General features: G+C 46.6%; 1 protein-coding gene across 4 annotated transcripts in view; it reads left to right on the top strand.

The window, feature by feature from the left end:
• The window catches only part of pcdh19 (protocadherin 19), a 426596-nt gene that overhangs the window by 248189 nt on the left and 164665 nt on the right, over nt 1-13742 (top strand). Inside the window, exon 4 of one of the 4 annotated variants that reach the window (XM_073058417.1) lies at nt 2194-2284. The exons of the other annotated variants lie outside the window; for them this stretch is intronic. Within the exon in view, the coding sequence (XP_072914518.1) occupies nt 2194-2222 (29 nt within the window). The 3' untranslated portion in view covers nt 2223-2284. Of the gene's footprint in view, nt 1-2193; nt 2285-13742 lie in introns of those variants that run through there. 4 annotated transcript variants of the gene reach the window in all.

Here is a 13742-nt window from a genome sequence, read left to right as displayed (position 1 = left end):
TACAGGAAAGATGTGGAAACCATAGAAAAGGTGCAGAGGAGATTTACAAAGATGTTGCCTCGTTTGGGGAGCATGCCTTATGAGAGTAGGTTGAGTGAACTCAGCCTTTTCTCCTTGGAGCGACGGAGGATGAGAGGTGACCTGATAGAGGTGTATAAGATGATGAGCGGCATTGATCATGTGGATAGTCAGAGGCTTTTTCCCAGGGCTGAAATGGCTAGCACAAGAGGGTACAATTCTACGGTGCTTGGAAGTAGGTACAGAGGAGATGTCAGGGGTAAGTATTTACACAGAGAGTGGTGAAAGCATGGAATGGGCTGCTGGCGATGGTGGTGGAGGCGGAAATGATAGGGTCTTTTAAGAGACTCCTGGACAGGTACATGGAGTTTAGAAAAATAGAGGGCTATGGGTAACCCTAGGTAATTTCTAAGGTAAGGACATGTTTGGCACAGCTTTGTGGGCTGAAGGGCCTGTACTGTGCTCTAGGTTTTCTATGTTTCTAAAACTGTTGACAATACTCCAAGTGTGATCTGACTAATGTCTTATAAAGTTTCAACATTATATTCTATTCCCCTGGAAATAAATGCCAACTTTGCATTTGCCTTCTTTACCACAGATTCACCTGTGAATTAACCTTCTGGGAGTCTTGCATGAGGACTTCTAAGTCCTTCTGCATCTCTGATATTTGAAGTTTCTCCCCATTGAGATGATAGTCTGCACTTCTGTTCCATTTACTAAATGCATGATCATACATTTTCCAACACTGTATTCTGTCACTTTTTTGTCCATTCTTCCAATTTGTCTAGGTCCTACTGTAGTCGCATTGCTTCCTCAGTACTACTTACCCCTCCATCTATCCTTTTTTTCCCCACAAAGCCATCAATTCCACTGACAAACAATGTGAAAATTAGCAGCCCCAATATTGACCACTGAGGAAAATCACTTCTCACTGGCGGCCAACCAGAAAAGGCCCTCTTTATTCCCACTCACTGCCTCCTGCCTGTCAGCCATTCCTCTATCCGTGTCAGTATCCTTCCAGTAACGCTATAGGATTTTATCTTGTAAGTAGCCTTGTGTTATCAAATGCCTTCTGAAAATCTAAGTAAATGACATCCACTGCCTCTCCTTTGTCTACCCTGCTTGTTAGTTCTTCGAAGAATTCCAACAGATTTGTCAGGCAAGATTTCCCTTAATAGAAACCATGTTGACTCTGACACATTTTATAATTAGTTTCCAAGTACCCCGAAACCTCGTCCTTAATAATGGAATCTGACACTTTCCCAACCACTGAGGTTGGGCTAACTGGCCTATCATTTCCTTTCTTTTGTTTTCCTCCCTTCTGAAAGATTGCAGTGATATTTGCAAACTTCCAGTCCTCCAGGACCATGCCAGAATCAACTGATTCTTGAAAGATCATGACCAATGCATCTGTTATCTCTTCAGCATCCTATCCCAGAGCTTTGGGACGTAGTCCATCTGGTCTAGGTGACTTATCCATTTTAAGACCTTTGAGTTTGCCCAGCACTGTTTCCTTTGTAATAGCAATGGCACTCACTCCCGCTCGCTGCCACTCACAGACTTCTAGCATACAGCTAGTGTCTTTCACAGTAAAGACTGAAGCAAAGTGCTTATGAAGTTCATCTGCTATTCCTTTGTCCCCAATTACTACCTCACCAGTATTATTTTCCTGTAGTTGAATGTCAACTCTTCTTTCCCTCTTATTCCCTATATAACTGAAAAAAACTTTTAGTACCCTGTTTTATACTATCAGCTGGTTTGCCCTCATATTTCATCTTTTCCTTTCTTAAAGCTTCTTTTAGTTGCCTTTTGTTGGATTTTAAAAGCTTCCCAATCATCCAACTTACCACTCACTTTTGCTAACTTGTATGTCTTTTCCTTGGCTTTTATGCAGTCCTTAGCTTCATTTGTCAAACATGGTTGCCCACCCCTTCCATTTGAGAACTTCTTCTGTGGGACATATCTATCCTGTGCCTTGTGAACTATTCCTAGAAACTTCAGCCACCTCTGTTCTGCTGTCATCTCCATCAATACCTCCCTCCAATCCACCTGGGCAAGCTCCTCCCTCATTCCTCTGTAATTTCCTTTATTCCACTGTGATACTGATACATGTGTCCCACGTTCTGAAGAATGAATGGCCGGCTCTCCACTTACATCTCCCACCTTTTCTGGTAGCATTCTGGACAGTGACTTTCCATTGGTGAGGATGGATGGTCCAGCAAAGTTGACAGCCTTCCAATGTTTCCAGAGACCCCACAGATGCAGGACTGCAGAAACACAGCTGGTCAGCTCCATCCAGTTCCTGGACTGACTTCCAATTATTTTGCAAGCATTCACATGGATATCACCTGTTGTTACACTACCTTTGCCTCCTGCTGGAGACCTTTGCCTGCAGCAAGACCAGAAGGTTGGCAGGGTGTTGTGGAGGCAGAATGTGATACTGCTGACCTGGCTTAAAAACGATTACAGTCGGCCCTCCTTATCCGCAAGTTCCGCATGCACAAATTCAACTGTAGTGAACTACATATACCTGTCTGGATAGGCCCCCCCCCCCCCCCGCTGACTGCTCCTGTGGCTCCTCCCACAGACCCTGGTATAAAGGTGATTGGAGGCACAGCCACTTCCTCAGTCTCCAGGATGTAGTGTGGTGGTCACTTGCTGCTTGTTCTTCCTTCCAGCCAATAAAAGCCTATATCTCACCTCACGTCTCCAAGAGTTATTGATGGTGCATCAATTTTATTGGCTGGAAGTTTTAAAACATGGAGAGTATTTTATGTCCGGAAGAATTAGACTTGGACCCTCAAGCTCCAGAAGCAGCTCTTGCCTTTGAACTCTGGATTGCATGCTTCCAATCATACTTGGAAGCGATTCCAGTGACTGAGCCTGCCACAATGCACAAAATCCTCCTTTCCAGGGTCAGCCCGAAAGTATTCTCCCTTATCAGGGACCTGCCGACCTACCAAGGGGTACTGGATGCCCTCAAAAGACAGTACCTGCGGCCGGTGAACACCGTCTACGCAAGACATCGCTTAGCGACGCGGCGGCAGCAGGCCGGAGAGTCGAGCAGGGAGTTTGTCCGGGCCCTGCAGACACTCGTGCAGGCCTGCGACTGCAAGGGACTGACGGCGAAACAGCATGCGGAGCTCCTGGTACGAGACACCTTCGTTACGGGGATCAGGTCAGTGTACGTGCACCAGCGGCTGCTGGAAAATGCCGATCTTACCTTACAGTTGGTGATCGAGCTGGCCGACACGCTGGAGGCTGTTCTGCACAACGCTGACACTGTCCAGCCGCGCAATCCCCCACCGGTTCCATGGACGCTGCAGACCCCGCCACCCGCGAGCAAATCGACCACCGCTGCTGCCACTCACGAGTCCACGAACTCCCCAAAAACGACCACAGCTGCTGCCAGTCGCAAGTCCAAGCAGTGTTACTTCTGCGGACTCGAAAAGCACCCCCGAAAACGCTGCCCAGCCTGAGAAGCTACCTGTTCCAGCTACGGGAAGAAGGGCCATTTCGCCAAGGTCTGTAAGTCGGAACCATGAGCGGGGTCGGGCAGCGCTGCGTGTGAGGCATGGGGGCTGCCATCTTGGTCGCCGCCATCTTGCCTGCCCGCCTCATGCGAGGCATGGGGCAGCCATCTTGGTCGCCGCCATCTTGCCTGCCCGCCTCGTACGAGACATGGGGGCGGCCATCTTTGTCGGCGCCACCTCGCCCCGCCCCCGACCCACGGGTGCTTACCGGGCACCAAGACGGCGATTCAACTCTGGCCTCCGTAACCCTTGACCAAAGCGCCCCACACCAGCTTGCAAGGTCAATGATGGACATCCTGGTGGAGGGGCACAGGACTAGCTGCCTGTTTGACACAGGCAGCACTGAGAGTTTTATTCACCCGGACGAGGTGCAACGCTGCGGACTCGTGACACGGCCGGTAAGCCAGAGGGTCACCATGGCTTCTGGATCGCATTCCACAGACATCCGGGGGGGTTGTGTAGCAACACTGGTGGTGCATGGGCACAGAATATCGGGACTTTGCGCTACTGGTCATGCCTCAACTGTGCGCGCCTGTGCTATTGGGGCTGGACTTCCAGTGCCACCTCAAAAGTGTGACTATGGCATATGACGGGCCCCTCCCACCACTCACTGTCAGGAATTCTCAGTTTTGTGGGACTTCATCATATACCTCGCTACTGACCACACACACACACCGACCCGCACATCCCACCCAGCACCATGCCGACAGCTGCGCTATCGACACCACTTGCAGCCTCTCCACCCTCAAGATCCCTCCCCCACCGCTGTTCACCAACCTAACCCCCGACTGTAAACCTGTGGCAACTAAAAGCAGGAGGTACAGTGCAGGGGACAGGGCCTTCATTCAGTCGGAGGTGCAGCAGCTGCTCAGGGAGGGGATCATTGAGCCAAGCACAAGTCCTTGGAGGGCCCAGGTGGTTGTTGTTCGGACTGGGCAGAAAAATAGGATGGTCGTGGACTATAGCCAGACCATCAATAGGTTCACGCAGCTTGACGCATACCCCCTACCCCGCATCGCGGATATGGTCAACCAGATAGCTCAGTACAAGGTGTACTCGACCATAGATCTGAAATCCGCTTACCACCAGCTCCCCATCCGCCCAGAGGACCGCCCCTACACCACCTTCGGGGCGGGCAGCAGGCTCTATCACTTCCTGCGCGTCCCCTTCCATGTCACAAATGGTGTCTCTGTCTTCCAGAGGGAAATGGACCAGATGGTGGACCAGTGCCAACTGAAGGCCACATTTCCCTATCTGGATAACGTCACCATCTGTGGTCACGACTGGCCGGATCACAACACCAACCTCCAACGATTTTTCCAAGTGGCCAAAGCCCTGAACCTTACTTATAACAGGGACAAGTGTGTGCTCGGAACCACCCGACTCGCTATCCTTGGGTATGTCATGCAGAACGGGGTCATTGGCCCTGATCCCAACTGTATGCTCCCCCTTTCAGAACTCCCTCTTCCCACCACCCTCAGAGCCCTCAGATGGTGCCTGGGCTTCTTTTCCTATTACGCCCAATGGGTCCCTCATTACGCAGACAGGGCCTGCCCCCTGGTCAAGTTTACTACTTTTCCCCTCTCTGCCGAGGCCCGCGCGGCCTTCAGCTGCATTAAAGCGGACATTGCCAAAGCAACGATGCATGCGCTGGACGAGACCATTCCCTTCCAAGTAGAGAGTGACGCCTCCGATTTCACGCTGGCTGCTACCCTCAATCAGGCAGGAAGGCCGGTAGCATTCTTCTCTCGTACCCTTCAAGGCCCTGAAATTCGGCACTCCGCGGTGGAGAAAGAAGCCCAGGCCATAGTGGAACCTATTAGGCACTGGAGGCACTATCTCGCCGGCAAAAGGTTCACCTTGCTGACCGACCAGCGCTCAGTTACGTTCATGTTCAGCAACCAACAGCGGGGCAAAATCAAAAATGATAAAATTTTGTGGTGGAGAATGGAACTCTGCACCTACAACTATGATATCCTGTACCAGCCTGGAAGGCTCAATGAGCCCCCTGATGCCCTATCCCGGGGAGCGTGTGCCAGCGCACAGCTCGACCAGCTATACGCCCTCCATGCAGATCTTTGCCACCCGGGGGTCACCCGATTTTACCATTTCGTGAAAGCCCTGAATCTGCCTTACTCCCTTGAGGACATCAGGACAATGACCAGGGACTGCCAAGTCTGCGCTGAGTGCAAACCGCACTTCAACCGTCCTGACAAGGCACAACTTATCAAGGCCACCCGCCCCTTTGAGCGACTGAGTGTTGACTTTAAGGGCCCCCTTCCCTCCATCGACCGCAATGTCTACTTTCTCAACATTATCGACGAGTACTCGCGGTTCCCCTTTGCCATCCCCTGCCCCGACACCATTGCCACGTCCATCATAAAAGCCCTGCGCCAGCTCTTCACTCTGTTCAGATATCCCTGCTATATCCACAGTGATAGAGGGTCCTCCTTTATGAGTGACGAGCTGCGCCAGTACCTGCTGGCTAGGGGCATTGCTACTGGTAGGACCACGAGCTATAATCCCCGGGGAAATGGACAGGTGGAGAGGGAGAATGCCACAGTGTGGAAGGCCACACTTTTAGCCCTTAAGTGAAAAGGGTTGCCGGTCTCTCGATGGCAGGAGGTCCTCCCCGAGGCACTCCACACCATCTGCTCCCTGTTATGCACGTCCACCAATGCCACCCCTCACGAGCGCCTCTTTTCTTTTCCCAGGAAGTCTGCCACTGGGACCACCCTACCAGCTTGGCTGGCATCCCCAGGGCCAGTGCTGCTCTGGAAACATGCGCGGAGCAATAAATACTCCCCGATGGTCGAGAGGGTTCACCTACTACATGCGAACCCCCAGTATGCCTACGTGGTCTTACCTGATGGGCGGGAGGACACGGTCTCCGTCCGCGACCTGGCGCCCGCAGGAGCCGCAGACCACTACCCCGAACACTCCACGGTAACTATGAACCCTGTACCCGAGGTGACTCCGTGCACACCAAGCCCTACACAGACACCTCACGACACTCCCATACTGGGTGCCTCGCACACGCATATACCAGGTGCCTAGCACACGCATATACCAGGTGCCTAGCACATGCATGAGGAATCACTGACGCCTAGTGGGCTGACACCTCCAGTTAGGCCGGAACCAGCACAACCTCCGTCTCCGGTGCAATCACCACCACCGGCACCTGTGCAATCACAGCCGGTGCTACGTAGATCGCAACGACAGATTCGACCACCTGATAGACTTAACCTGTAAATATACTTGTAAGAAACTTCACCCCATGGGGACTCTCTTTTAAAACAAAGGGGGGGTGAATGTGGTGAACTACATATACCTGTCTGGACACGCCCCCCCCCCGCTGACTGCTCCTGTGGCTCCTCCCACAGACCCCAGTATAAAGGTGATGGGAGGCACAGCCCCTTCCTCAGTCTCCAGGATGTTGTGTGGTGGTCTCTTGCTGCTTGTTCTTTCTTCCAGCCAATTAAAGCCTATATCTCGCCTCACGTCTCCGAGAGTTATTGATGGTGCATCATCAACCAACCACGAATCCAGAAAACCCAGAAGTGCTCTTGCAGCACTAGTTGTTCGAGCATGTACCGACTTTTTTCTTGTCATTATTCCCTAAACAATGCAGTATAGCAACTATTTACATAGCATTTACATTGTATTAGGTATTATAAGTAATGTAGAGATGATTTAAAGTATATGGGAGGATGTGCATAGGTTACCGTGGATCGGGATTAAAAAAAATCAGAGTTTCTCTTACTAAGTAAGTCGGAACAGCTACATCCAGTATTATTTAGCGTCAGTTAGTCAAACGTTTGTCTTAGAAAATAGTATATATTTTACCTTTCTATCCATATAAAACACTTAAGAAACATATATATTTTGGGCAGGGCCTTTTTCACTTTATCCTTTAAAATGAGCGATGGTGTTTCACTTCTTTCTGGTTGCTTTATTATTTCCACTTTATTTTCAATGGCGATTGTGATTATTTTCATGAACAGAAACACTGTGATTCAGAGCTCCGCTGGGTCCTAAAGTCCACCGTACTGAAACAGGTTAAATAAGGGACTGGAGCAGATTTTGGTATCTGTGAGCAGTCCCAGAACCAATCCCTCGCAGATAAGGAGGGCCGACTGTACACAGATAGTGAGAATTGGGAAGCCACTCTTTGATTCCTAGATACACTTCTGGGAAGCAAACAGGATAAGAATCATGAAATACTTAATTCTCAAGGGTTTCAGGAAGAGAGAGAGGATTTACAAACATATTATAACACAGACAGAGGCCATTCAGTTCATCATCCATTCCAGCACTAAGTAGTGCTGACCCATTCTTTCAATTCTTCCTTGTCTTATTCCTCTGTAGACCTGCAGGTTACTATTCCTCATGTGTCAAAAAACCTACCATTTTTGACTTTTCTTGTATTCATACACTGTGAACATGTTACAGTAGACAATTAAGCTTTGAGCAGCACTTTTAGATTTGAGAAGAAATCAGAAACTCTGGGGGAAACATGCTAGGTCTCAGGAAGGATGTGTGAATTCCACATTGACTTTGCCAGAAGTGAAAATTGGACCAGGGTCTCTGGAGGTGAGAGGTGGAAGTTATAACTGCAATACCATGAGTTGTTCTTTCTCTAACCACTGCCTCCTACTAGCTAAAGCACACAGATCCTGCTCCTGCTCTTTATCAATGCAGGTAAATGTGGAGGAGGAACTCCAAAAAGTAAATAGTCACTAATCCTCATTCTTTGTCTCAGAGTTCTTCCAGATTGTCTTCCAATCCAAACCACCCTACGGAGCAGATGGGGCATGCTCATGCCTCCTTCTTTCATAAAGTTTATAAAGGGCGTTCTGTGAACACCAGCCTAAAGGAAGAGGGTGGTTCCTCACATCCAGACATGCTAAAGCTCATAAAGTCTTTCTGAGCTTGTCTCTACATGATAAACACGCTCTCCAGAAAAAAAAAGCTTGGAGAGAGAATACATAATTAGACACAACTGCTCTATACAGTTATCAGTCATGCAGGTCAAATAAACACATGTGAAACAGTAAAATTTCAAGACTGGCTCAGGCAGGGGTATGTCTTCTGTCTTACTTGCATATGGTATTTGGCCTTTGGCCACATCCATGAATAGAAAGAAGCATGAAGAAAAGAGGGATGACAATCACGTGCAAAAGAAGGACTCGAGTCTAGGCTGTTCTGTACATTGATGACATTGTAACTGGCCTTGAAGGTCAGCCAAATGCAGCAAAAATAAGATAATGTTCTTTGGCAAGTAGTTTGATTGATTCTTTATGTCTTTTGCCATCAAGTCCATATATTTGAAAGTGCTGGGAACATGGTTCGATGGAACCAGCATGCGAACCAAGAATTAGTGGAATGTATAGACAATGTGAAACAAGAAGTAGGGATGTGAGAGCAGCACCCTCTCCCTGAGCTGCAAGGAAATACCTGATTATCAGGACTGAGGATCGCTTGGAGTAGCTGTGAACATATGCTGCTGTGGCTCTGTAACACACATCCCAACCATCTTTCACCTTATCTGGAGATTGAAAATGGATCACGTGCATGGAATAGAATGTACCAGGCTTCAGGGACTGAAACGAAAATTGTACAAAATGTGACCCTCATCTTGATCACTATCTCTGTGTACAGATGCATTAAGCTGTGCCTGGACCTTGGATTTATGCTGAGCTACAAAACTTGCAACTGATAAGTAACATCCCATTCTGTTAGACCGTGCCGCACTAACAAGTCCCTCATAGAAATATTTGTGTGGAAAATCACCGCTGACCACAGATCAATCAAACTTAGAGGGTCCTTGACACTCCACGTCTCTTATAGGATGGCTGTCATTTACCAAGCTTCATTCAGGTATCTGAATAACAAATGTCTCCTTGATCTATATAGGCTGCCTCTAGAGATACGTAAATGAGACAAACATTGAATACTGCTGGAATATCATCAGTTTTGTGTAACATGCCAATACCTGCTGGTCTTTGAGTGCAAGTAAGTGTCTGCAATCGAACGATGTACATTAGCTGAGTCATGATGCAGAACTACATGCTGAAGTCATTTGAAAGTTGGTGCAGGCAAGTTAGAATCCTCTTACCATTGAGCCCTGGAGGATGTGCGACGGGAGTCCTAGGTGAGGATGGTAAGGACCCAAGCGCTGGAGTAATTGAGTCTAGAATTGAGACATGATTTTGAGACAGAGATGAGAACCTGACAACTAGATGAGATCCTAACGAGACGGAAATACTAAATGGAATCACAGATTGAACCAAAGTGGAGCTGATGATTGAGCACTGAAATTTGAGTTCAGGTGTCCTTTAAATATCTAGCTCTTGGCACAAAAACATGGTTGCCAATTAGTGGAGTGGGCCTGAGTCTTTAAAGGAACCCTGAGAATCGGAGCATTTAAGACCCGGAAGCTGGGTTGGTCGGGTGCATACTGTAACGGGATGTTCCTACGTTTGCAATCATTGATAAAATTTTGGGAGATGAAAAGCTGATGTTACTTGCATACTACTGGATGAAAAGTAAGCAAATGTAATGTTATGTTTGGTGCAGTAGCTGAGTTCTTTATCGTACAATAGTATATTCTATAAAGCGTATTGTTGGGAAATATAAATTAAAACTAAATGAGTCCCAAATTCACACATTGTCAGTAAAACATGGAAATTGCTGTTGGGACTCCACTTGAAGGTTAACCTTGAGCTAACCAAAAGTTTAAGAAAGTATTTTTGGTCTTCAGCCCTCCTGTTTTGCCACATTCAGTTGGCAGTTAATCATGTGACTTATCATCTCTATCAATATGCAATATTATTGGAGCATTGTAATGTAGAACCTGCCACCTTTTTTAAACTGTACAAGATTTTCTCCTACATTGTCTTGAATGTTATGGAACATTGAACGTGATTTATAATGAGTGGATAATTCAATTGCTTATCCATCTTACACTGTTGCCTAAAGTTATTATACCCACAGGTCACGTCATTAAACTACACTGGATATCATAATGTCAAAGATGCATTTTAGCATAAAGATCGAGAACCAGCAAAGTAACTGCAGATGCTTGAAAATGTTCACAGGCGCACGGTGAAGAGCATTCTGACTGGTTCTATCACAGCCTGGTGTGGGGACTCTGTTGCACAGAATTCGGAAGAGGGTGCAGTGGGTTGTCAGATCCATCATGGGCACAACCCTCCCCACCATTAGGGACGTTTTCAAGAGGCCGTGCCTCAAGAAAGTGGCATCGATCATTAAGAACACTTGCCATATGGGACATATCCTTGCCTCGTTAGTACCATTGGGGAGGAGATGTAAGAACCCAAAAACCCACAGAGGTTCTGAAACAGCAGCTTCCTCTCCATCATCAGGTTTCTGAATGGTCCATGAACCTGTGAACAATACCTCGTTACACCTTTTTTTCTGCACTTTTATTCATTTTGAGATTTTTGTTGTAATTTTTTTGTCTTTGCTGTACTGCTGCCACAACTAATGCATTTCACACCATATAACACAGTAAAAATAAAGCTGATTATAATTCTGATTCTGAGATGCTGTTTAGTTTAAAGATGCAGAGGTGAGTGGGGGAGAGGGATTGGTAGGACAATGAGAATAACTGTGATAGATTCAGGCCACGGTTACCGTGGTGATGGATTATTAATGGGATCTTGCAGCAAATAGCAAGTCAGCGTGCAGTAAAAATGTAGCCAATCTCACAGACATTTCCTATCAATCCTCCCCTGTCCCCTGTCCCTTCTCCATGTTTCAAATTAAAATTAACTTATTCCTCTTTTCCCCAGCATTTGTGAAGGAGCATTGACCTGAAACATTTATTTGGTTTCTCTCTCCACAGACTTTGGCTGACTTGCTGAGAGTTCTGAGCATTCCCTGCAACACTTGAGGATTGTAGGAAGCTCAGTGCTATCGGCATGAAGTTCTTATTTTGTTTTGAGGCACAGAAAAATGTTGAACTTCAGGTGCTGTGTATTAGGAAGACTGGCTGGAAGTTCTTCTCCTTCTCAACTAGTATTTTGACACAGGTTAATTTGCTGTTTTTATTAGATTCAATGAACAGCATGATTCCACAGCCAGCGTTTCTGAACAAGCTAGTGCTCTGTCAGTCTCTACCTTTGCAAAGCATCAGCACAGCTAGACACTGCCCACTGAACTGCTGGGAAGACGTGAATGGTGAGTTTCAAAAGACAACACATTGTGCATCAGTGAGATGAAGCAAATGTTTCTGGCAGATGTCAAGTAGGCACTTGCTGCCTGGAGAAGATTATTGACTGAATAGGACCATCCATGGGAGTTACTTGAGTCTGTGCAAATTATTCAGTTTTGTTTGATGAAGAATGTGAGAAATATATCAGCTGGATCTGCTGTGAATGAATAACTGTCTCCATTGCTATTTACTGTGAAGTTGGATTCAAAAGATATTTGGAGCAAAGTCCTGCGTGTTACATCCTTTGAGCACAGTTGCTTTAATGGAATTGGGATGATATCTGCAGGAAGCTGCCTTTTCCAGTTGGGTAACTGAATTGAGAGAAACTTGAGTCGGCAATTCATTAATCTCACTAATATCAGCGTATCTGCTCCTCAGTGATCAGCTGAGAGGCTGAGTGATATGATCGGAATAAATATATAAAGCAGTCAAAGCTGCTTTCTTTCAAGAGAATGCATCACCCAACATCATTACTTGTGATTACAGAAGTGCCAAAAACTGAACCGCTCTGATCATTCAGAGAAGCATCTGTTTGGACACCTGTTTCAATAATATTATGAGCAGTCAACGGTAGTTATAAAGATCTTGAGAAACATGATGCCACATTCAATCCACTTCTCTGTCCAGATAGAAATTCTGTCTGAGCTATGAAAGATATGCCAAAGGTTGAACTTAACCTTGCATTCACCAAGTAACAATCATAGACTAGGTAGATTAAAGAGCAGTCCATACAGTATATCATGTCAGCACTGGTTCTCTCCTAGTTCCGCTCCTGATTCCTTCACCAAACCTTGCAATTTTTAACTCAACATTAGGGTATCCAATTCTTTCTTGAAGATCACAATAGAACCTGTCCCCACCACATCTACAGACAGTCATTCCACATTCCAACAACAAACTGAATGTTGCATGAGGATTCGTGCAACAAAAGAGCACTTGGCCTCTCAGGAATCATTGCTACTTCTGCATTTGGCTTCACATGAGCCATGGTGCAGCTGAACACCCTAACATTGAAGTTACCTAGAAATTGTTATTGACCTTCTGTTATGGTGCTGGTAGTCATTCAATGACCAGCATCGCCATTGCGGTGCCAAGTGCTCTTCTGTTCACTTAGGCCATTACTGAAGAAAACTCAGCTGTCAGCCAGCTTTTAAGAAACCCAATAATGTAGCTGTCACTGGTTAGTGGAAGACATTGGTGAACATTACGATCTAGCATGTTAACCACAGAAAGAGCCTGAAAGGAATTAGTCTCATAAAATTTAAAGATAATGGTCAGTTTTACAACATGCCAATTATAAAAATAGGTAGAGGGGCACAGGAGGCTACAGCTGCTAGATCTGGAGCAAAAAAAACAAGCTGCTGGAGGAATTCAACTTGTCAGGCACCTTCAGTGGAGGCAAAGGGGTGATCAACTTCTCAAGTTCAGATACCGCATCAGGATTGAAGGTGGACGGAGGAAATAACCAGTATAAAGAAGTGGAAGGAGATGACACAGAAGCTGGCAGGTGATAGGTGAATCTAGGTGAGGAGGGGTTGATGTGGGGGTGGGGGGAGGATGGAGATTGTGACACAGTCTGGGAGGTGGTAAGCAGGGACAATAAAAGCCCACTGATTATGGAATCTGTTAAGAAAGGATGGCGATGAGTGGAACCAGTTAAGGGAGGAAATTCCAGGTACAAAGGTGCAGCAGGAGAAGGGAAGAGGACTGAGTGGGTGGATATATAAGAATAGGAAGACTAGGCAAAATCCTACAAAATCATTTAATCATCTGAAGTGGACAATTGAGAGGCATGCTGGGATAAATGGCCAGTGAAGTGAAGGTTCAAATGTTAACACAGAAAGGCTATTTAAAACAGCTAAAAGTTGTGGGAGAGTATTACCTCTAAGCCAATTCAGAGACAAGGAATGTTTTCACAGAAATATTCAGCAGCTGCTCAAAACAAAGCTCTC

This window comes from Hemitrygon akajei, chromosome 10 (assembly GCF_048418815.1).
Source record: "Hemitrygon akajei chromosome 10, sHemAka1.3, whole genome shotgun sequence".
Taxonomy (NCBI): Eukaryota; Metazoa; Chordata; class Chondrichthyes; order Myliobatiformes; family Dasyatidae; genus Hemitrygon; species Hemitrygon akajei.
This window is presented reverse-complemented; position numbering and strand designations above follow the sequence as displayed.